The sequence below is a fragment of the Podarcis pityusensis genome (genome assembly GCF_964106645.2).
Source record: "Podarcis pityusensis genome assembly, chromosome: 7".
Lineage (NCBI taxonomy): Eukaryota > Metazoa > Chordata > Lepidosauria > Squamata > Lacertidae > Podarcis > Podarcis pityusensis.
Window position 1 is genome coordinate 25,855,628 of NC_138031.1, and position 21,034 is coordinate 25,876,661.

Genomic DNA, 21,034 nt, shown 5'->3' on the forward strand with positions numbered 1-21,034 from the left:
GGAAGGCACTTTGCGACAAATACGCTTGATGGCCAGAGCGTAAGCGTACCCGGCGGCCTGCCATGTCGAGCGCGGCAAAAGCACCAGCGGAGCATGCGCAGTAGGGTTTCTTTCGTACCTCCTGGCAGCCCTCAAGAGAGGCGAGGGCGGAGGCGAGCGCCGCGCATGAATGCTGGTCATGCGCAGTGGGGCGAACGGAGGGCGCGATAAATTGAGAGCTGCCTGGGGCGATCAGCTGCGCACGCGCCGTTTGGCGAACGATAGGGCGACGGTGCTGTCTTGGCGGGACGGTTAAATTGCAAAGTAAGTGCGGCGTCGTGTTAAGACTGGGAGGGGGCTGAGGCAGTCCTTCCTCAGAGGCTTAGGGTGGGGGATTCAATAACTGGGCTGGCTGTACCTAGTGCGCTTCTGCTTTTCAGGTTTCCGTTTCCACAAACACGAAAGATACTCTGTATATGCTCAGAGGCTCTTGCTCCCTCGGTTCAGTTTTAACAAGACCGTGTTTTCTTTCCTTCGGGGGACAAATATATGTTTCTGGTGCTCGGTGTAAGAACCTGAATAGGAGTTTTGTTCCTGCATATATGAAATTAATAAATATAAGCAACTGACACAAATGGCCAGCAGAGGCCTGAGGAAATAGAGGGCTTTATGGTTTTTTATTTTTTTTTTAAGCAAGCACCTGGACAACATTGCCGGCATTTGCCTTGGCTCACAGTGGAGGTGAGGAGAGGGTTGCCACAAGAAATGAAAAGTTGCTATGAAATGAATCTCTTTGGACTGTGGCAGAGTCAGGAGATGAATGTAGTGGGTTGAATGTAGTGATTGGGCAGGTTGATACAAAAAAAAAAAAAGGTGCTCCCATGGGTAGTCTGGTGCTTAAGGAATCATTAAAACTTTCAACTTAACCTGAGAATATAAAAGTCTTCACCTGACACCAAAATAGTGGTGGGTACCAGGTTAGCCTCCCTCAGGACTCCAAAGAATCGCTTGACCACAGCTGCCCTCTTCCTACCACCCACCTAATAAGGCTGGTACACCTGGAGGAGAAACAAGAGGAACCATACTTCCTAGTTTTTTGGGTATTTTCTCACTAGTGTAAGAACAGGAATAGGATATGTTCTGGGAAGTATTTAAGAGTTTCTTTCTCTAGGGCTCGCTTTTTAAAACAAACTTCTTTTTCTGCTGTTTTTCAGACCAGCAGAACCGAACATGAGACGATCAGCAGCTCCTAGTCAACTGATGGGAAATTTAGTCAAAAAGCCAAGGTTTATACCTCCAGGAAAAACCCATATGTTGTCTCTGAAAAAAGAATCTGAACACTCAGGCTCAGAGGTAATATTAAAAGGGAGGAAGGAAGCAAGTGTAATATTATTACTGAATGAAAACTGTACTTGAAGAATCTATGTCAGAAATCCATGGAATCTTAATTCTCACTGGGGTAATATGTTTCTTTCTGGCCTAGGCTATAAGGGGCTTACGGTATCAGATGCTTCACTCACAAATTTCTTCCATATAGAAGACAAGCTGTCAGGGAGTGCCAGTATCACTTCCACTCTGATACTTAACTTTCTGTATGCAGGGATTTATTTATTTTTCGGTTGGGGAGTATGCAATCATGTATGCTGCCACTTGCAACCTGAAGCTGTCCAGCCCAGATGCATGTTTACTTGTAATTTTGCATTCTGCTTTGTTAGTCCATATGTAGAAGGGTCCTGAAAGCAAAACTATAGACAAATCGTCTGAAAAATGACTCCACAGCTAAACATCAGTGGCATCAGTTGAAACTGGTTCACTCAATGGCAGCGTTTGCATGTCACAATAGTTGATGGTTTACTGTCAACGTGCAGAAGTCTCCCACTTCATTCCTCCCTTCTAGCCAGTGGAAGAAAAAAATACAATCCCTAGCTTACTGTTCCATTCAAACTAGGGATTGTGATTTGTTTCACTCAAAGCAAACCACTATGTGAAGCCAAAGTTTCTAGGTTTACCAGTTGGATTTTGGTTGAAGCGAAATAAACAATGACTCCCAGTTTGGATGTAATGGCAAGCCAGGGATTTTGGTTTGCTGCACCCACTCTCACCAGGGGATGAACAAAGTGGAAGTGATCACTTTGTGCGTGGTAAACTATTACCTTTGGCATACTAGAACACACAGACCAGGCCTTTGTTCTTTTGCATGTGTGTTAAGATTGTGCCATGGTTTGTACAGTATCTTTATATTAATGTGGAACTTAGGGATGCTGTGTGAGCACAATGCTTGGTACTGAATAGAGCCACAAATACTAGATTCATATGTTATTTCAAAGTACATATGTGCAGAAGGCCGATGTTAGCCTTCGTGTCCTAGAGAAGCCTTTCTCCCACTACTTCAGTTTTCATTTGTGTTCTTTCCCCAAAGTTCTCTAAAGGAAGGCTAGAGAAATATATCTGCTCCCAGTAACTCTGCCCCAGTCCCAGAAGTTCTCCATTGGGCACTTCTAGGATAGCCTCATCCCTATGTTTTGACCTTCTCTTAGAATGGTAAGGCCAGGGAGTGCACACAAATCTCTCTCCACTGGCTTGGAAATTGTGGAGAGAGCATAGTTAAAGCTAGGCTTCTCACAGTGCCTCCTTCCCTCCTTGGAGCTCTCTCCTTCATCATATGAACTACTTCTTTCAGGCTTCAGCTAGTATTTAAATAAGAAAAAGCTACACACTTATTTTGATACTGTTGCATGAAAAGTTGTGTACAATCTAAACTGTTTCAGTGTCTTGTAGGTGGATGAGGGACAACTGAATGGCTCAACATCTGCAAACATCTGTTCTACAACTTGTGACTTAAGTTCTACACTGGCTGTGAAATCTGATCAAGGAGAATTTTGCTCTAAAAATAATAATAATGACTGCCATTTTGAAACTGGAGTGAAATCACCATATAGAACTAAAATAGGTAAGAAAACAAACATTTGAATGTTATCCTAGTAGACTGGTTTAATATAAAGTAAAGCATAACAGTTTTTAAAATTGCTTATGAAGGAAAGCTGTCAAGAGCTTGGGAGTGAAGTCAAACCATTAGCAGGGATGGCCAACTCCCAAGAGGCTGTGATCTACTCAGAGTTAAAAACTGGCAGTGATCTACCCTCTTTTGGGGGGTTCAGGTTAAAGTTGTTGAGCTTTTTTGGGGGAGGAGGAAGGCCCATTTTTTAGGGCTTGGGAGCATGAGTTCTGAGAACTGTAAACAATAAATGAAGGTTAAATAAATCCATCAAAAATCAATCTATATCTACTAGCTGTAGACTGTGACATAATGATTTCTGTATTTTATTATAGTAGGATGGTATGTGTTTCTTTGAATAAATTAAAAACCTGTCAGATCCCATAATTGCCTTATACCCTTTCAGATTTGTTAATCCACTTGCCCAATTTTATGATGCTTGGTGTTCGTGCTGCTTTTGATAAATTGTACTTTGTTTGAAGGATCCTTTTTGTTGTTGTTGAGGCACGTTTCTGACCTGCATGATGCATGGTTCTGGTCTGCTGGTTCCATTTGGTTTTGTGGTTCTGTTAATAGCCTCTCTGGCACTCTTTTTGTTGGAATGTTACATTTGTTTTTCTGACCCTGTTTTTAAATTGGCTGCTTTGAATGGTTTGTGACACAGTTGTACTCCCATTTACCTGGTTAGAAGTTCCACCTGATTGAATAGGACTGACCTCAGAAGAGACATGTATAAAACATCGTTGTATCTTCCTAGTCTACAGGAGGCTCCCCTATTTCATATTTCAGAGGCGGAAACTGTTTTTTCCAGCCCAAGGGCTACATTAACTATTGGGCAACCTTTCAGGTGACACATGCCATCGGTGGGCAGGGCCAAATCAATGGATACAACAGGCTTGCTTCTGCATTCATACCACCCTCTCTGTCCTCCAGCCAGGAATTACCAGACTTCAGGGATTCTCTAGCCAGACAAAAACATTTGAGGAGGATGTGAAACAGGGTTAGTAAGAGGTGTAGTCTGGGAAAGGGTGTATGACAGGGGCAGGGGCGTGTCTGGATTGGCCCCCAGCCTGAGATTCTTTACCTTTGCCCTATTCTATAATATATGAAAGGTGAGGGATGGAACATTTGCCTTACTCATACACATGTTATTTTATTTGCTCTCATTATATTTTTATATTGCCCTTCCTCAGGGGTCAGCAACCTTTTTCAGCCACGGGCCGGTCCACCATCCCTCAGACCATGTGGTGGGTCGGACTATATTTTGAAAAAAAAATATGAACAAATTCTCATGCCCCACAAATAACCCAGAGATGTATTTTAAATAAAAGGACACATTCTACTCATGTAAAAACACGCTAATTCCCAGACCGTCCGTGGGCCGGATTGAGAAGGCGATTGGGCTGCATCTGGCCCCCGGGCCTTAGGTTGCCTACCCCTGCTGCAGAGAGCTCAGAGCTGAGGTCATGGTGAGCTATGAGTTAATAAAATTGCCAATAAATGTAGGTATAAACACAATTAACAGGCAAATTGTGGGTGAACCTTGCTTGAAGTTGCCCACGCCAAATAGCTAACTTTTAAAAAATTGTTTATTGTTTGGCTTCCCTCCACATAATTATTAAGGCTAAAGTAGCAATTGGATTAAATCCTCCCTCAAATCTTTTCAGACTCGATACAGGGTAAAGATTTCCAAATCCTAATTACAAATGGAATGATCTGTCCATTTTGGTTCTCTTAGGGTCCGTCCCCCCCAATCTTCAATTCAGTTCTCCACACTTCTGTGGCAATTTGCATTTTATAAATAAATCATGCAAGTTCCATGCTTATCCATATGAAATATTTCAGAATTTACACTTGGGCAAAATGTCCATTAGTTAACAAACTTTCAAGAAATCTTCATAAAGCTGGATGTAAAGCGAAATGGGGTGGGGGGGATGGAGGGAATTCGGCTGATGATGTTGTTGCCAGGCAGTCTGGATTTGGTCATTGTTTTAAGATGGAAGTGCAGGAGGAGATGGCAAACTTAATTGGATTAGGCTAGGAGGTGCTATGCCGGTTTCAGGTTGCATCAAGGACAAAGAACCGCACAATGGCTGATCTCCTGTTTTTGAAAATGTAAAAGCCAGATGTCTCCCAAATCTGTCTCAAGTCTTAAGCAAAACACACTTGTTAGATAGAGAACAGGAATAAAGATGCTTTAAAATAGGGATCTTTTCATTTGTTAGATGTATGTCTCTTTCAGTTTCCTTGGCTTAAAATATTGCCTTGGGCAGGAGAGAATTCTGAATGGCTGTCTTACAGGATGTCATACTTTATCCTCACAACAACCCAGTGAAGGGAGGAGGCCAGGCCAAGATGTGGTGCTTTGACGCTAGAGAGTGACCTTCATGGAGTGGGTTTTCCAAATCCAAATCCAACAGCCTCTCCTACTTCCTTTTACAGTACTATACATTTTCTGAGAGAAGGAGAGAGAAAATACTGTGTGCGAATACCTGTGTGATTTGGGCAAACAATAGTTAAAAATTGATGTTTTCCATTTGTGCAATGCTTGGGTTTCTTAACATAATAATAGCTTCTTGGTGGAAGTTATGAAAAGCCCACACAGTACAATGAATCCAGAACCCTGATTGAATGTTGTGTTTATTACTTGACTCCCGAGAGCTATTTTTTAGCCACAACCCTGCTGAATGGTGACCATGGATGCTGTGAGATGGGTAGATTACGGAACGGCACAGCTGCAAGGGGTGGCAGAATATGAAAAGAACTTGATGTTAACGTCGTCCCCCCCCAGCTCTTTTGTTCATGGCACTCCTTCTTTTGAGCGACTGCCTCTTTAAAAAGTGTGTGCGTGCGTGGGAAGCTGAGGCAAGCTGCAAAGTGCTGGGGAAGCTTAGCTTTACTGTGAAGCCTGAGCCTGAGTGAAACCTAACTAGCTAGGCGATATGCAATTCCTGATTGACAGCAGGACTAGCATTATGCAAATACTGCCAGAGAGAACAGCAGCTAGGGAGCCGTGATCAGGGGCTCTGTTAGGGATCTCTCTACACACGCCCGCTCCTAAATCCCCGTTTGTTGTTTTCATTTCTCCTTTTGCTGTGGTGGTTCGGCTTAACAATCAATAAATGACCAAAAAAAAAAAAGTTGTTGCTTTCTTGGGCATGAATAAATCCAATCCTCTGTGCAGTTTCAGTTTCTTGTCAGCTCAAAGAGATGTGCGTGAGCTTGTTAACTCAGGATGAATTGGGTAATATTTAGCAGGGTAATGTGCTAATCTTTAAACCTTTTATGTTTTCAATCCGGTGTATGTATGGGTCTCTTGACACAAAAGTGTGTGTTTTGCCTGCTTCTCCTCGTCTCCTTCAATCTGAAGCCTTATGTAGGTCAGGCTTGGCTTAAGCAGATTTCCTGAACCTGCGTCAGCTTAAGCTGAAGGAATTTTAATAAACCCTCCCTTGTAGGCGTGGGCCTAAATGAGACAAGCCTAGTTAAGCCTGATCTTTTTCTGTTTGTGAAAAAGAGCCGAGCAGAGCTAGGATCTGCGTGGTGGTTTCAGGAACTGCTTCTTCAAGCTGGAGAGAACGATGGTTGGGAAGGCCAGGTCCTCGAATTTTACCTTGTCTGAAAAGCTCGATTTGCTGAAACTTGTCAAGCCGTATGTTAAGATTCTTGAAGAGCACACCAACAAGCACTCGGTCATAGTGGAGAAAAACAAATGCTGGGACATCATAGCCGATAACTACAATGCCATTGGAGCTGACCGCCCTCCTCGCACCGCGCAGGGCCTGCGCACCTTGTACAAGAGGCTCAAGGAATACGCCAAGCAGGAGCTACTGCAGCAAAAAGAGAGCCTTTCTGATTATAAAAGCTACATCTCTGAACCGACCAAGAAAGTTGTGGAGATGATCCCCCAGATTTCCAGTGTGTGCTTGAGGGAGAGGAGCAATCTGCCCTGGTAAGTTGACTTTTACATTGCGCCTGGATGGCCGCTATAGCGCCTCCTGTCTTCTCTGGCCATCCCCTTTTGAGCTACATGCCTTAGCCTTTGGGAAAAGTTAAAACCTTGTGATTATTGTTATTATTTACTCCTTTAATTTTTAAACAGTGACTGACTTTTCTGTTCAACTTCCAGCCGCATTTCAAAAGATCTTATTGTCAGACCCTTGGCAAGTGAGGGTTAAGAAAGAATCCAAGGGAAATAGGAGCTCCAACTTTTACCCCTCCCCTTTTAATAGGCATAGCATTCAAACACTGACCAAGCAAAAGGCTGTTCTACATTTAAGGTAGTACTGTGGTCAACTTGCCTCTGCATACGGAAGCTGATGCCTGTTTTGGATAATATCTATCTACATAAAGTCGAGCAGGAGAACAAAGGAGCCTCTCTCAGTACAGTGTGCCCAGTCAAGGATTATGTTAATCTCTCAGGGTGGAATACATTTTGACTGAATTTAGACCTTTTAAATGATTTTACTTCGCATGCTACCATGCCTTTTTAAACAATGCAGATGGATTGTTTTAAACAATCACATTCTCGGAGGCCAGTATGCAAAGTAATGCTCTAATTTAAACTGCAAAAAAGAGGCTATGGAGCACATTTACAGGGGTCGTGCGCAGACAGATCGGAACACTGCAGTCACACAAAAGTCTTCATATTTTCCAGCAGCCTTTTAGTGTAGAATCAAATCGGAGCCCCTCTAGATTTGAGCCAGACGTAGAGCAGGCAGGCTGTCTTCAAGCTTTCTTGCGGGGCCTTTGCTTATGCTGCCCTCCCCCTCTACAACTGACTTGCAAAACACGGCTGCTCAAAAGCTTCTCAGACCAGATTTGTCCTGTGCCTGGATGCAGACATTTTAAAAACCAGGGGGAGTCGAGCAGCTCTCTTCCTTACTCCTGTCGCAAGCCATTTAAATTCATGTCACTTACTGTGCAAAACAAATATGTTAATCTGAGTTTCCGGGAAAACTGGCATGTTTGTGCACACTGGCCAGTCCTTGATTTGTACTGCCTCTGGTTGCTCTGAATGGTAACAGTCGTCTAAATCCCACCATGGCAGATGCTGTAAAAATAACATGTGGTGGTGGGCCTTTTGGTGAAATAATTCTGTATTGCCTAGGGTAAATAAGGTGTAATCAAAATGGACTTTTACAGCACAATCCTTTATCTTTCTACTCAGAAGTAAGCCCCTGTTGAGTTCACTCAGGCATACTCCCATCTAAGTACTGTATGTATAGATCTGTAATAGCATGTTAGAAGGGTGTGTGTATATAATTTCCACAATACTGATGTAGATTTAAATGGTCAGCATAAGCCAGAAGTATGGGGCCACTTTTTGGGTGGTCATATACTCTTCCTTTAAGCCCTTAGCCAATACATCAGGTTTCTTTTGTAGCTTATTAATTTTGTAGTAGTGGAAATGGGTAGATTTGTATTTTATTTTTGTATTGTAAGCCATTTTGGGTGCTGTGTGAGCAGCACAAATGTGGCACACAAATGTTTTGAAAACATTAATAGCGTGCACCTTAAAGACCATTGAAATCTGAAAGATTTGTTTTTTTATTCAATAATAAATGTTTTCCAAAAGCATCAGTGCACTAACAGTTGGAGAAACAATCCCCTGATCCTGACCATATTATGTTGGAGTAAGTTTCAGTAATCTGAATGAAACTGACTTCCCTGTAGTTGTTTGGGATCTAAGTGAAAAGCTTTTCTAAATCCTTTTTATACATAATATATTCCTTTTTCTCAAGAGAGAACTTGTGGACCAAATTGGCCATCCTCCCAACCAACCGAGGTTCTGCTTCTTCATCTCCCCACCGCTTCCCATGACTATTGTTTCCGTGTCAGTCTCTGCTTTCTGTAAACCATTAATTTCTTCCTCCCATTTGATTAACAGAAACCTGATACGTAGGACAATTGAGTCATGGAATGGGGTTGGCCAACAGGGATAGATAAGAATGATGCATAGCTCCAAATTTCCAGTTCCCAATCCAAAGTCACCATTGAGAAGTAGAAACACAATCTGCTCTGCCTCATCTCTCTAAAATGCTCCAGGGGCTGGATGAAGTGGTGGGTTGGATGAGAGTAATAAACTGAGTCTGAAATCATAGCATGATGGAGGCTCTGTGTGAGAGTCCAGGAAACTGGACTCTTTGAAGGAGCAGGTGCGCCATCCAGGGTGTCACTGGAGGCGCAGGTGTCCTCAGTGGCTAGGAGGACCTTTTAACAGCTATGACCACTCATGCATTGGTAACCTCAGGGTTGGAGTACTGCAATGTCCTCTGCACATTTGAGGTTGTGTTGGAGACTTCAACCAGTGTAGGATGTGGCAACTCGGTTGCCCTTGAGAGCAAACAACTGCCAGTATTTAACACCTTGTCCACTGCATTTTCACTGGTTGTTAGTCTGCTACCAAGCCAAGTTCAATGTTCTGGTACTAACATATAGAGCCCTATTCAGCTCAGGACCAGGTTGCTTGTGAAACCTTCATAACCCTTATGTACCTGGTAACTCCCTGTGTTCTACAGGTGACTTTCTGCTCAAAGTTCCCCAAATATCAAAAGCCTGCTTCACAGTAAGTTGAAGCAGGGCCTTCAGTGGGGCCGCCACTGTTTTGTGGAATAAGTATCCCTGTTGAGATACCAGAGGTGCCCACCCACTACCTGTACTTTCCAGAAATAATGGAAGACATGTTTTGTTTTGACAAGCAGCATTTTTTGTTGGATGAAAAGGTCACGGCCTTAGGTGTTCCTTTTTACTGTTTTTAAAACTAATTTGAGCTGTTTGTAAATTGCCCTGAGGCACATGCAAAAGGAGATTCATAATATTACTTATTAATATATTCCCCCCCTCAGCTCACATTGCTTATAACAAGAGTTCAGTTCGTAAGCAGCCAATGACTCATATTTTTCCTATATCCACGGGTTGGCCTATCGTGCAGTGTCATTTGACTGACATTGCCATTCTCTGTTGCCTGTTATGACCCTGAGCGGTGCTTTTGTGGTTTTTTTCCTTTTCATTTTGTGTATCCTGAACTGCAGTTACAATTAAATCATTATAGCTTAATTCAATTGAAAGGTGTTTGAAAATTTATTAGAATTGTTTTGTTACCTCTTGCCAAGTAGTTAGAAAGCTCAGGGCAGCCTTTTTGAGGCCAGTTAGCTTAAGGGGCAAAAAGTATTGGGCTTTGTGCTCTCTAAGATTTGGCTGAAAGACAGAAGGGTGTGTGCAAACCTTTACTTGTTCATTGTTTCTGTGCTCCTAATCTCCATCCTGTGAGCTTCAAAATGCATGTTTATTAATGATGTGAACCCTGTGGTCCAGGGAAACCGTGGGGGGATTCACTTTGGTGCCCTAAACGGGCAGATGAGGAATGTGGTAGGCGCCTTCATGGTGCAATGTCTCTCAAACCCCAGCCCAGCTGTTTTTCTTGCATAGTCCAGCATCAGGCCTTTGTTTTACCAGTAGTTAGAAACTCAGATATATAATCTAATCGCCAAATGGCACCTTAAACTTAGGTTACGGTCATCACAATGGACTGTCCAGGCACCTTCTTTTGCAGTGGGGTTTATTATATTTATTAATTACCTTTTTTGTACTTATTTATATTTTAAATGGCAAGTCTCAAAGCAGTTTACAACACATTAAAACATCAAATAAAACAATCCAGAATAAAATGAATTCAAGGTTTGAGGAAAATACTCCAGAGCCTTCTCTAAGCGATATTTTGCTTTCCCCAGTTGCCAACCTTGCATCCAGAAATCTCCACATGGCTGCAGTTGGACCTGGGCTGGTCAAAAACGCCCCTGGCTAATTTCCCACTGTGTGTGATAGGCAGTTAGCCCCTAAAAAAAACCAGTGGGTATCAAATGGTTCTCTCCCAAAAGTTAAATAAGTATGCAGGCCTTGGAGAGTAAATCTGCTATGAAGAAAGGTTCCAGCATTTGGAGCTATTTCATTTAGCAAAAGGGAGACATTAAAGAGGTATATAAAGGTATACATGGTGTAGGGAAGGTGGATAGGGAGAATCTTCTCTCTCTGAATACTAGGGAGGGGTCATCCAGTGAACTGGAAGGTGGGAGATCCAAGACAGAGTAAACAGACTACTTCTTCACGCAGTGCATAATTAAACTATGCAATTTATTGGTTAGCACAAGATTTGGTAGCAGCCACCAACTTAGATGACTTTAAAGGGAACTCTAGACACATTGATGTCAATGACTACAAGTCATGATGCCTGTATATTACCCCCAGAATCAGAGGCGACATGTTTGTGAACCAGCATGCTTGTTCTCACATCCTTCTTGTGGGCTTCCTGTAGGCACCTGGTTTGCCACTAGGGGAAAGAGGATGCTGGTTTAGATAGACCTTTGGTCCTGGACTAGTAGGGTTCTTATGCTTTTAATACTTAAGACTCCTTGCATTGCCCCTACCAAAGCAGATTTCAGCTCCATCCCTGGACTTGCACAGTAATCAAGTACCTATGCTCTGTTTTTTACAGAACACCCATGCTTTGCAGGTAGCTGACTAATAAAATAGGGTTGGGCCACCCTAGTGAAACACACCATTGAATTCTGCTGTTTCCCAATACCCTTGTCGAAGACGGTCACTTCCTTATGAAACTAGTAACAGCAGATTTACTCTGGGTGGATCAGCATATGATTTGTTTGGATGTACTGCAGAGTTAGGAATCTAATTTGGCATTTGATGACCAATTCTAAGCTTTGTTAAAACTGACATAACTGACTCATACTAAACAGATGCCTGACGGATTCTGAATACCAATTCCGCCATGGTAACTGTCTCTCCTAATTCTTGAATAGAGGTCTCCCCACACTAGTAGATGAAAACTTGCATTCTTCTTTCTTAAGTTTATAATATAAATGTGAATCTTTGATATACGCTATTTTTTGTAAGATAGCCAGTTAGCACACACTGAAGGCATTTTGTGAGAACATTAATGCAGATTTCTAGCCCGATCTTCATCTCCATTAATGTAGTAAATTATATTTCCAGCTTTCAGAATTTTGGCCGGACTGTTCACCCCAACATTACTCTGTATTGTATTGTATCTGGTTTTTCATAGATATTTTAAAAATATAGAAGAAACAATGATAAATAGATAAGTTGGTCCTGGTACTTCACCAGACTGTCCAATGTCTTTTATAGCTGCTTAGCAGCTTGCTGTCCTGTTAAAGGACTTTTGCATGGACAGAAAGCCTCCAGATGTTAGACTACAGCTCCCATCTTTCCTTACCATTGGGGAGTCCTACAACATCTGGGCAGTCACAGATTCCCCTTCTCCAGGCTTGAGTCACAACAGTTTCTATCCTCTCTGGTTCTGGTGAGGCTAGGCTCTCCAATCCATACTACAATCTACTTGGGCATGGGGGAAGATACGTAATTTGGTGGAAGGGAGAAGGAAAGAGGAAGGTTTATTGGAGGTTTTTAAGCAGAGGTTGGATGACCAGCTATCATAGATGCTTTAGTTGAGATCCCTGCATTGTAGAGGGTTGGACTAAATGACCCTTGGGGTCCCTTCCAGCTCCACAGTTCAGTGATCCTATGATCTTCAGTAGTCTCTCCCATACCTTCCTTCATACTTTCAAGGCCCTCTGGAAAGGTGGAAGTGAGAGAATGTTGCTCTTTCAGGATTTCACCTAATCTGGAGTAAGCTGAGAAGCTGATCTCGAGCCCACCTCACAGGTCCTCTGAAGGGCAGGATCATTCACTTACCTTGCACTGTACTGGGGAACATTTGGAAGCAGCTAGAAATTCTCTCACCACTTCCAAGTGCTTCCCGGCCCAGTGCCAAGTAACCAGGTTACTCTGGCCCTCCCCACCCCCCTAGACAACCTGAGTAGGGAAGAGTTGGAGTAACCACAAATAATCACTGACTATTAAAGCCAGGTAGCACTTGTGACCCCCAGAACTCAAGTGCTGAGATATTTACTTTGAATAAGGAATGCTGCAGGATGTGTGGAATATAGATGGAGAAAGAAATGCTTTGAGATAAAATATTATTCAGGCCCTCGGGAAAGGAAGCCATACAAAGCCCTTAGAGCTATACTAGCAGGAATGGTTTGAGATTTTATTGCTCCTTTCATTCAATCAATATGATGTTGATGTTTAAAATAATCTACACTCCTCCTTTTCTCTGTATTTCTTTCTTCACTTTTTCAGTTAGATTTTATTAATCATCATATGACAAAGTCAGATAGCCTTATGCTCTATGTGTATCCCTCTCAGTGACAAATCTACATGTGAACAATGGTAGTGTCTTTTATCAAATGTTAATTCACAAGTGGTTTAGGACAGCCTTCCCAATCTGGTAGCTTCCAGGTGTGCTGGCTGGGGCTGATGAAAGTTGTAGTCCAAAGCATCTAGAGGCCACCAGGTTGGGAAGGCTGCCTTAGAAGTTGAGTTTTTGCCTTTTTCGTGGACTAAGAAGATCCTTTTTCTTTTCTGTTAATGATGAAAATATTATTTGTCTGTTTTTAGTGCTACACCGGATAAAAAAATAGTTGCTACTACCAGCTCACCACAGTCAATGTTAGAGCACCAACCTGCTGCTATCACACTGGAGCTGGATGAAGACGAGGAAGATGTCAAGCCACCTGCATCGCTGATTGTAGAGTTACAAACACAGGAGAGCTTAGAGCAAAGAGAAGAAGAACATTTGGTCCATGCAATGGAGAGATCTCCTTCAACTTCCCTGTCTTCTGTGGATATAAGAATGTTGTCTCCATCTCCCATCCCCAGAAGAGATGAATTTTTCAGGCTTGAAACTGGAGAACGATTTAGACCGGCATGTGGGGGATATGATCCCCAGATGTTGCAAATGCTGAAAGAAGAGCACCACATCATTTTGGAAAATCAAAGGAAAATTGGGCTCTATATCCAAGAAAAAAGGGATGGCTTGAAAAGAAGGCAGCAGCTGGAAGAAGAGCTATTGAGAGCAAAAATTAAAGTAGAAAAGTTAAAGGCGATACGACTACGTAGGGATCTTCCTGAATTCAACAATCTTTGAATATTTAGCAATTCTGCTTAAAAACCAGGGTTATTTCACAATTCTTTTTGATCTAGAAAAGACGTATTTACCCACGTTTTGGGGGTAGGGGTATGCATGTTTTTTCCATTTTGTTTCTCATGCAAATTTGCAAAGAAATTAAAGCCATTTTTCACTGGTCTTCCCAGGTTTTCTGATTTAAAGTAGAACCAGATCTAAGACTAAAAAAAACAACCCTTTGAAATCTTATGACCACATGACTGTTAGCAAAAGCAAATGATAACTTATACAGCTGTTGTAAAATATGCTGATCTTATTCTTTTTCGTTTTTTGGTGAATCAGTTCTTACCTGTCTTTTGAAATACTCATTTATTTGTGAGTCAATAAACATATGCAAAATGGAGAAAAATACTATCTTTGTTTCCTCCTTTCATAAAACTTGTGGAAATGGCTGTAGTTCAAATGAAATATTTATCATGGAAATATCTCACCAGCAATTCCTTTCTATGTTGACCTGAACAAGGGTGGATATAATGGTGGCATTCGTACATCACAATAAGCCATAGGTAACGGAATACTTTTCAGTGTGCACTGCAGGCTCCTCTAGACTACAGAAGCAACAAATCATGATCTCTGGATCAGTGTTACATCTGAACTAGGAATCTTCATTTCAGACACACCACATTGTTAAAGCAAGTTTTGTTCTTGGCCTACCTACTGTGGTTTGTTTTGAGCAAAACAAGCTATGATTCCAGGTTCGCATATAATGTTTTGCCAGGGATCACAATTAGTTGCTCCTACTGAGTATAAAGGAGAAGTGAAGCATGCACAATATTCATGGTAACTATGGGTTATTGCAGCACTGCAGTGCTTCTAATAGCTGATCAGCAAAGCCTTTTGGCCCAGATGCATCTTTACCTATCCTGCCTCCCCTTCCAGAGTCACATAAGATGTCAAGTGTAGGGCAGTTGAGCATGGCATGGCTAAAATAGCCACAAGGGCCAAATGGGAAGTCCTAGCAGTCCTAATTAGGCTTGCAGACCAAAAATTCCTTGTCACTGGTTTAGGGCTTATCCATACTTGCCTGTTGTCTTGCTCTTCCAATCAGAGGTTTGCGCTTTAATGCTCTGTGTCCAAGCGGTTTTAGGGTTTTGTTTTTGCCCCAAGATTTCCTCATGGAAACCTGCTCTTTAAAGTTGAATTGGAGCAAAAATCAATTTGGGTTTTCCACGGATTGACGGTTCCTCTGACTGAGCTTTGAAGAGCAGGTTTTTGCAGGAAAAGCTCCAGGGGGCAGGGGAAAGGTGCTCAGACACTGAGTTTTAAATTGCAGAACGTGTCTGGAATGAGCGGAGGAAAGGTAAAGGTGTGGACAAGCCCTTACTTAGGACATGCAAACTAGGCCAGAACATACTAAAACGTAATTATAAAAGTACAATAGTGAGAGTAGGCTTTTGAAGAGGAAGTACCATAGCCCAATGGTAGAGCTCAATAGAAGGCATCTTCCTCTGCTTTTTTTAATGTTTCTGAGTTTTAGGTGTGAAATAATTATTTGTCTGTTTCTGAAGCTGCTAGCTTGTACTTGCCTAACAGTTCCAGTTGAACCAGTTTCCTGCACACACACTCTTGAATTTTGGCTTCCTTTCAGGGGGCCCTCCGCCACCTAGATAAAGCTTCTTCTATTTCTGATATGTGCAAAGGATATCGCCCTGTAAAATAAGAGGCAGGGAAAGAGATTACTTCCACGTAATCTTGTTTGGTTTAGTCCTTTCATCCTTTATCCTTCTTTACCTACACTTAGGGAGCATTGCTTGAATACTCTCAATCTCCCTGCCGCCACCCCCAATCTGTGTTTCTGGGTTTTTTGTTTTGTTTTCATGAGCTCTTTATTCCTGGAAATAAATTGGCCTTAATAAAACTTGTAAACAGTTTAGGAGTGTAGAGATCACTGATTAAATATTTTGGAGAAGTCGCCGTAATCTTGATCAGTAGCATATATACGTCTAGCTACCTGGTGACAAAGTATGTATCCCCCCTGCTCCCATAAACTTCAAAACCCTTTACAGTGCAAATATTTATTTAAAAGATTATTGTGTTTCACCACTCCTTACTTACGGCAATTAACATCTTTATAGATCAGAAATTTTCTGATTTTATGGTTAATTTTAACTGATTTTATCTTTTGTAACTTGATTGCTTAGAACTCTGGTGTTAAGCAATATATACATAGCTGACATAATAAATGAACAAATAACCATAACCACTGCATTATTAAAATGAGCACAGGAACTTTCCTTCCCACTCCCTTGGTATCCCTGTGCCCAGTGCTCCCCCCCCCCCCAGAAAAATAAGTGCTGGTACTTACCATGAAGTTGTTATAGTAAGTGCTACACTTATTAACAACCAAAAAAAGAGGTGCTGGGACTGTGTACTCTTGAGTACCCCCTGAAAAAAAGCACTGATGTGCCCCCTAAATCTGTTCTGGGGTTTCCCTCAACCCTCTGCAGCAAATTTGGGGAGGGTGTGGGGGAAGAGGCAGGGGCAGGGAGTTTATGACCATTGCCTGGATCGTACTCAGCCTCATTGTTTTAACATCTGAGCTCCAGCTGTTTCTTAGCTGCTAGGACAATTAAGCAAGTATAAATGGAACTTCAGGCAAGGTTTGAAGCAGAAACCCCAGACTTTCAGATTCATGGCTGGAATTATGGCCCTCAGTCCTTTTACTTGGACCTGTTCTTGGCTTGGTTGCCTTCTGTTTGATAACATGCTTTAAAGCATGTTGAATTTGATTAGGCGCTTCAGTGTTTATATTACTTGGACTAGCTATGGTTCCGGACTTCCCTTTGTTCTTCTTTGGCTTGTTTTTCCTGGCTCCTCTTTCCGCACCTGCTCTGTTCCTCCACTTGTCTCTCCCCCACCCCTGTTCTCCTCTTACTCTTTAGCCCATACCAGGGTCGTCTTCTCTTCTTCACCTGTTTATTTTTTGGCTATAAGGTTACCTGCTTAAGCACAAATTGAACTGATGAGGGGGTTGCCCTGCCTACCAGGTGCCCACCAGGTGTACCCTATCAAAAGTTTGACTTCCTGCCAGTGGAGAGGTGGGTAGTGACAACCCCACTTCCTTCCTACAGAGAAGGAACTTATCACAGTAAGTACCAATGTTCACTTTCCCCCAAGAACAATTTCTGAAGAGGTTTTTAACAAAATAGTTTGTGGAATTGGACTGACCAGAGATGACAGTGAAGGAATGGTAATGGCATCTCCAGAAGCCTGCCTCCAAAATCCATTATTTTACACCTACCCTCAACAGTGGTTGTGTTGAAAGCCTGGACAACTGGTGAAGAGGCTGACAGGTCACGTGGGTGGAATCTTTTTTGATGTTGAGTGTTTGTTCAATAGTCATTCAAGTGAAAGAGGTTCATGAGTACGCAAGAGAGGACAGGGATTGAAAATCAGGAAAGGGTCAGGCAGGGTAAAGATATTCTCAGCAAGTCTATCAAAGACTGTGTTTGATTTTAATTGCCACCATTATAAGGGTCTCGACCAACTGGAAGATAGGGCTGGAGAAAATAAAAGCCTGGTAGATCCTACAACAGTAAGAACAAGGGACTTCAACTCTTTCAAAACATTTTATGCTGCCTGAATAATGCAAATATTTGTCTCTGGAACACAGTGTGCCTAGAGAGGTAACTGGAAAACAAAACTGGTCATAATCCTGAAGTCCGGCAGTGACCAGGACAACAAGTCAAAGGCTATACTGCCACTGTCTGAGAAGCTAGACCAGATTCCTAGCTTCCGAGCCTCAGGTCTCATGTTTGGGATCAGGGGGTTCACTGACCATGAGGCTGACTGGCAGGAAGTTGCTAAACTGGATCCCATGGACCGGGGCCATAGAACTAGAACTGAGACCCTCACAGGCGGCTAGTTCTGGCCTGAGAAACTGAGTGCCTCCTATGCTACCCCACCAGTCTGACAGTGCATGGGACACCTAGAGCAAAGGAGAAGTGCCTATCTTCAGCTCAAAGGGCTGGCCCTTTGAGAGCCTCTAGTGCTCCAATAAAAGAGGTGGAGGATCAGAAAGATGGACTTGGAGGCAAAGGCTCACCTCCAACCCTTGTCAAGCACGTTGTTCATTAGGAGCTTTCCATGGTGCTGCAGCAATCAACCTGCCTTGCTCTGTGGGCGGCACCTCAGGACTAGAATAAGATAAAATATCTGATGCAGTCCAGAGATAAAGTTCACCAGTATCCCATTCTTTCCTCCCTTCCCTGTGCTGCAAAAAATATTGAAATATTTTGGAGTTAGAAAAAAAATACTGATACGGATAGCACTTGCTCAGGGATCTTACTAACTACTTTAGTGCAAAATGATAAGGTTAATGGGATTTTAGGAAATCAAGGGACATTTGTGTGCTTAGTTAGACTCCAGATTACTAAATTCTAGAAATTTTGCTTTTTTAATTTACACTAAAGGAAGTTGGTAGACAGGATGGGCAGAACATGAATATTTAGATACACATGACTACCTCTGAATAACCCTTATTAAAATTTGTCTCTACTATTAGTTTCCTGTTTAAATTATTGAATGAATTACATTTATGTAAATCGGGTTTATGTAATGTGGTTTGGAAAGATTATGTCTTCCCCTTCCAAGAATGTCTTTGGCTTGTCTATATGGAATTGCTGCTGCATAGCATATTAAAATGCTTAAAAAAGGAATAATCTTTCTGACTTCTTCCAAGGTAATCCCACACATTCTACACAGGCAAGGATGTTCAAATTATGTAGATAGTGAGTACTAGAATAAACCATGTTTCTGCTCCACTGTAGAAAGCATGATTATTATCAGGGTAGACCCACTGAGACCAGTGTATTTGAAATTTATTGCTAGAATTGCATTTTTCAGTATACAGTATGGTCATTTAAAAAACAATACTAAAAATAAAAAGAATTATGCTACAATGTGGACAAGAGATATTAGATGGTATAAATTACCTATTTGGGTTATATTTAAATAGGCTCAGCATTTGTTCTAGTAAGCTTTCCCCCTTTTCTTTTGAAGTTATGGGAAGTACCATATACACTTTTCAAATTTAGTGTGTCTGCAAGTTTCAATTTTTTTTTCTTAAAAAAAGAAAGGCATATGGTCTATCTAAAAGCACAAAGAAAGGGAAAAGACTGACAGCTGAGCTAGCACTCACAGCTGTCATGTCATTTGCCTCCCTGGGCTCAACCTGAGGGACGTGTTACAAGCGCTCTCTCTCTCTCTCTCTCTCTTTCCCCTTCTTTGTGTGTCTTCGCCTCTACAGGTCCAGCGTGCCCAGTGACAACAGCAACAGCCAGGCACCAGGAGGAGCCTGGCTGCCTCACAAAATACTTCAGTGTAGTGTGGTGCAAGGCCTCCAAGAAAAAACACAAGAAGTGGGAAGGTGATGCCATTCTTATTGTGAGAGGGAAGTCGGTGACCCTGAAAGATACAGAAGGCAGAGACATTGGAAGAGGTAATGCCAATTGGAGTGCAACTCTGATGTGTAGAAGTTCAGCACTGCCCCTAAAACATGTGCTTGAATAAAATGAAAACAGTTGTTTGTATGGTCGGCATTACAATGGAGTAGGAAATTTGGCAGTGGTGCAATCTTCATCAGTGATTGGCTGAACTGTTCTTGTGTCACAGAGAAGTAGGAAAGCCAGAATTGTCTCTGGGTGCTTGCTATTGGTTATGGGCTCAGATCCAAGAGAGAAGGGCCAGGCAGGTGCAGGGGCTTGGGAAACGAAGAGTAAAAGAGGCAGAGGGGCCTGAGAAGGAAGTAGGTCAGAAGGAACAGAAGGACTTAGGGTATGAGTATTGGTGCTGGAGAAAGATCTGGAGGAATGTGGGGAAGGACAGGGAGGAGTCTGAGAAGAGAACTGGGAGAGAGAAGAGGGTAGTTAGGAAAAGATGCATGTGACCAGGAGCTTCAGAGGCAGAGACCTGCCTCTGATTTGAAATAAGCAGCCAAATCTCAGGCTGAAGGCCCCTGAAGGCTCATGTTTAATGCACCCCACCATTTTGGTTTTTCTTTACTCTAACTGATAAATCCAACAAATTATTTGCTTTGTTCTGATGGTTCAAAAGTATAGTAATACTTCACACCCCTTAATTCAGGGGTTCTCAAACAGACATCCATGGAGCTGGTTGGGGGAATCCTCTGGATAAGCATGAGAAGGAGGCTTTAGAGGAATCAATGAGAATTGCTTTCTCCTTCCCTTCTTCCAGCAAGGAGTCTCCATTGGATCTTGGAGCCTTTCCGTTAATGGACAGGGCACTCTGGATCCAACCTAATGTGGCCAAAGTCTTTGTCTAACTTTTACCTGACACTTTTATTATGCCTATTATTTTAATTTTATGTTCATCTCAGCTAAACATTTTGCGGCCTTTCTTAGGTGCTGGATACAAAGTCAAAGACCTGGAGAATTTTGACCAAGGCCAGACTCTGATGGTTGGAGGCAAAGAAATCGAAGTGATGGGTGCAATTGCAGAAGAGGACTTCAAAAGCGGCAAGTGTTTTCAGTCTGGTGTGAAGACTGCCGAGGAGATTTGGAACGTCTCGCAAGCTGCTACAAAACCATTCTGCAACCCTTTCAAAAATGTATCCAAAACTAACACTGAAGGAAATCCTCCCAAAGGCTTCCAGAACTATAACCCACGTCATGATCCATGCGCACCAAGTGAGGATTTTTATGGTTCACCTGCTTTAATCTGTTTTTAACCTCTGTTTTATCCTCTTCTGAATTTGAATAGAACGGCAGGATTTAGACCCTGTTTTTTTGGCCTCCTCTGCTCCAGTATATTGGGGTGAATATTTTTTTAATTAATCTTGAATCTACATGAGGAGATGTGCAGGGGTTGCTAGTAACAGGCAATAATATATTTAAATGGACAATCTGCAACTAATGCCCACCCATCTGATTAATTTGGAGAGGATGCTTTCTTTTCTGCAGCAGCCTAACCTTTCCCAGCTTGGGGCCCTCCAATTGTTTCTTCTTATTGTTATAAGAAAAAACTGCTCCTTTTTCCTT

The 21,034-nt window shown here is 42.3% G+C and overlaps 1 protein-coding gene across 7 annotated transcripts in view; it reads left to right on the forward strand.

The window, feature by feature from the left end:
* The first annotated feature begins 134 nt into the window (after positions 1-134).
* The window catches only part of LOC308481229 (fibrinogen silencer-binding protein-like), a 37,812-nt gene continuing 16,912 nt past the window's right edge, over positions 135-21,034 (forward strand). For 5 of the 7 annotated variants that reach the window (XM_081013332.1, XM_081013334.1, XM_081013335.1 and 2 more), the window contains exons 1-5: positions 135-303; positions 1,194-1,332; positions 2,758-2,929; positions 19,285-19,476; positions 20,399-20,683. In XM_081013332.1, the coding sequence (XP_080869458.1) occupies positions 1,210-1,332; positions 2,758-2,929; positions 19,285-19,476; positions 20,399-20,683 (772 nt within the window). In that variant the 5' untranslated portion in view covers positions 135-303; positions 1,194-1,209. Of the gene's footprint in view, positions 304-364; positions 721-1,193; positions 1,333-2,757; positions 2,930-6,491; positions 6,927-13,468; positions 14,388-19,284; positions 19,477-20,398; positions 20,684-21,034 lie in introns of those variants that run through there. The other 2 variants (XM_081013333.1, XM_081013339.1) reach the window with 2 other exon arrangements.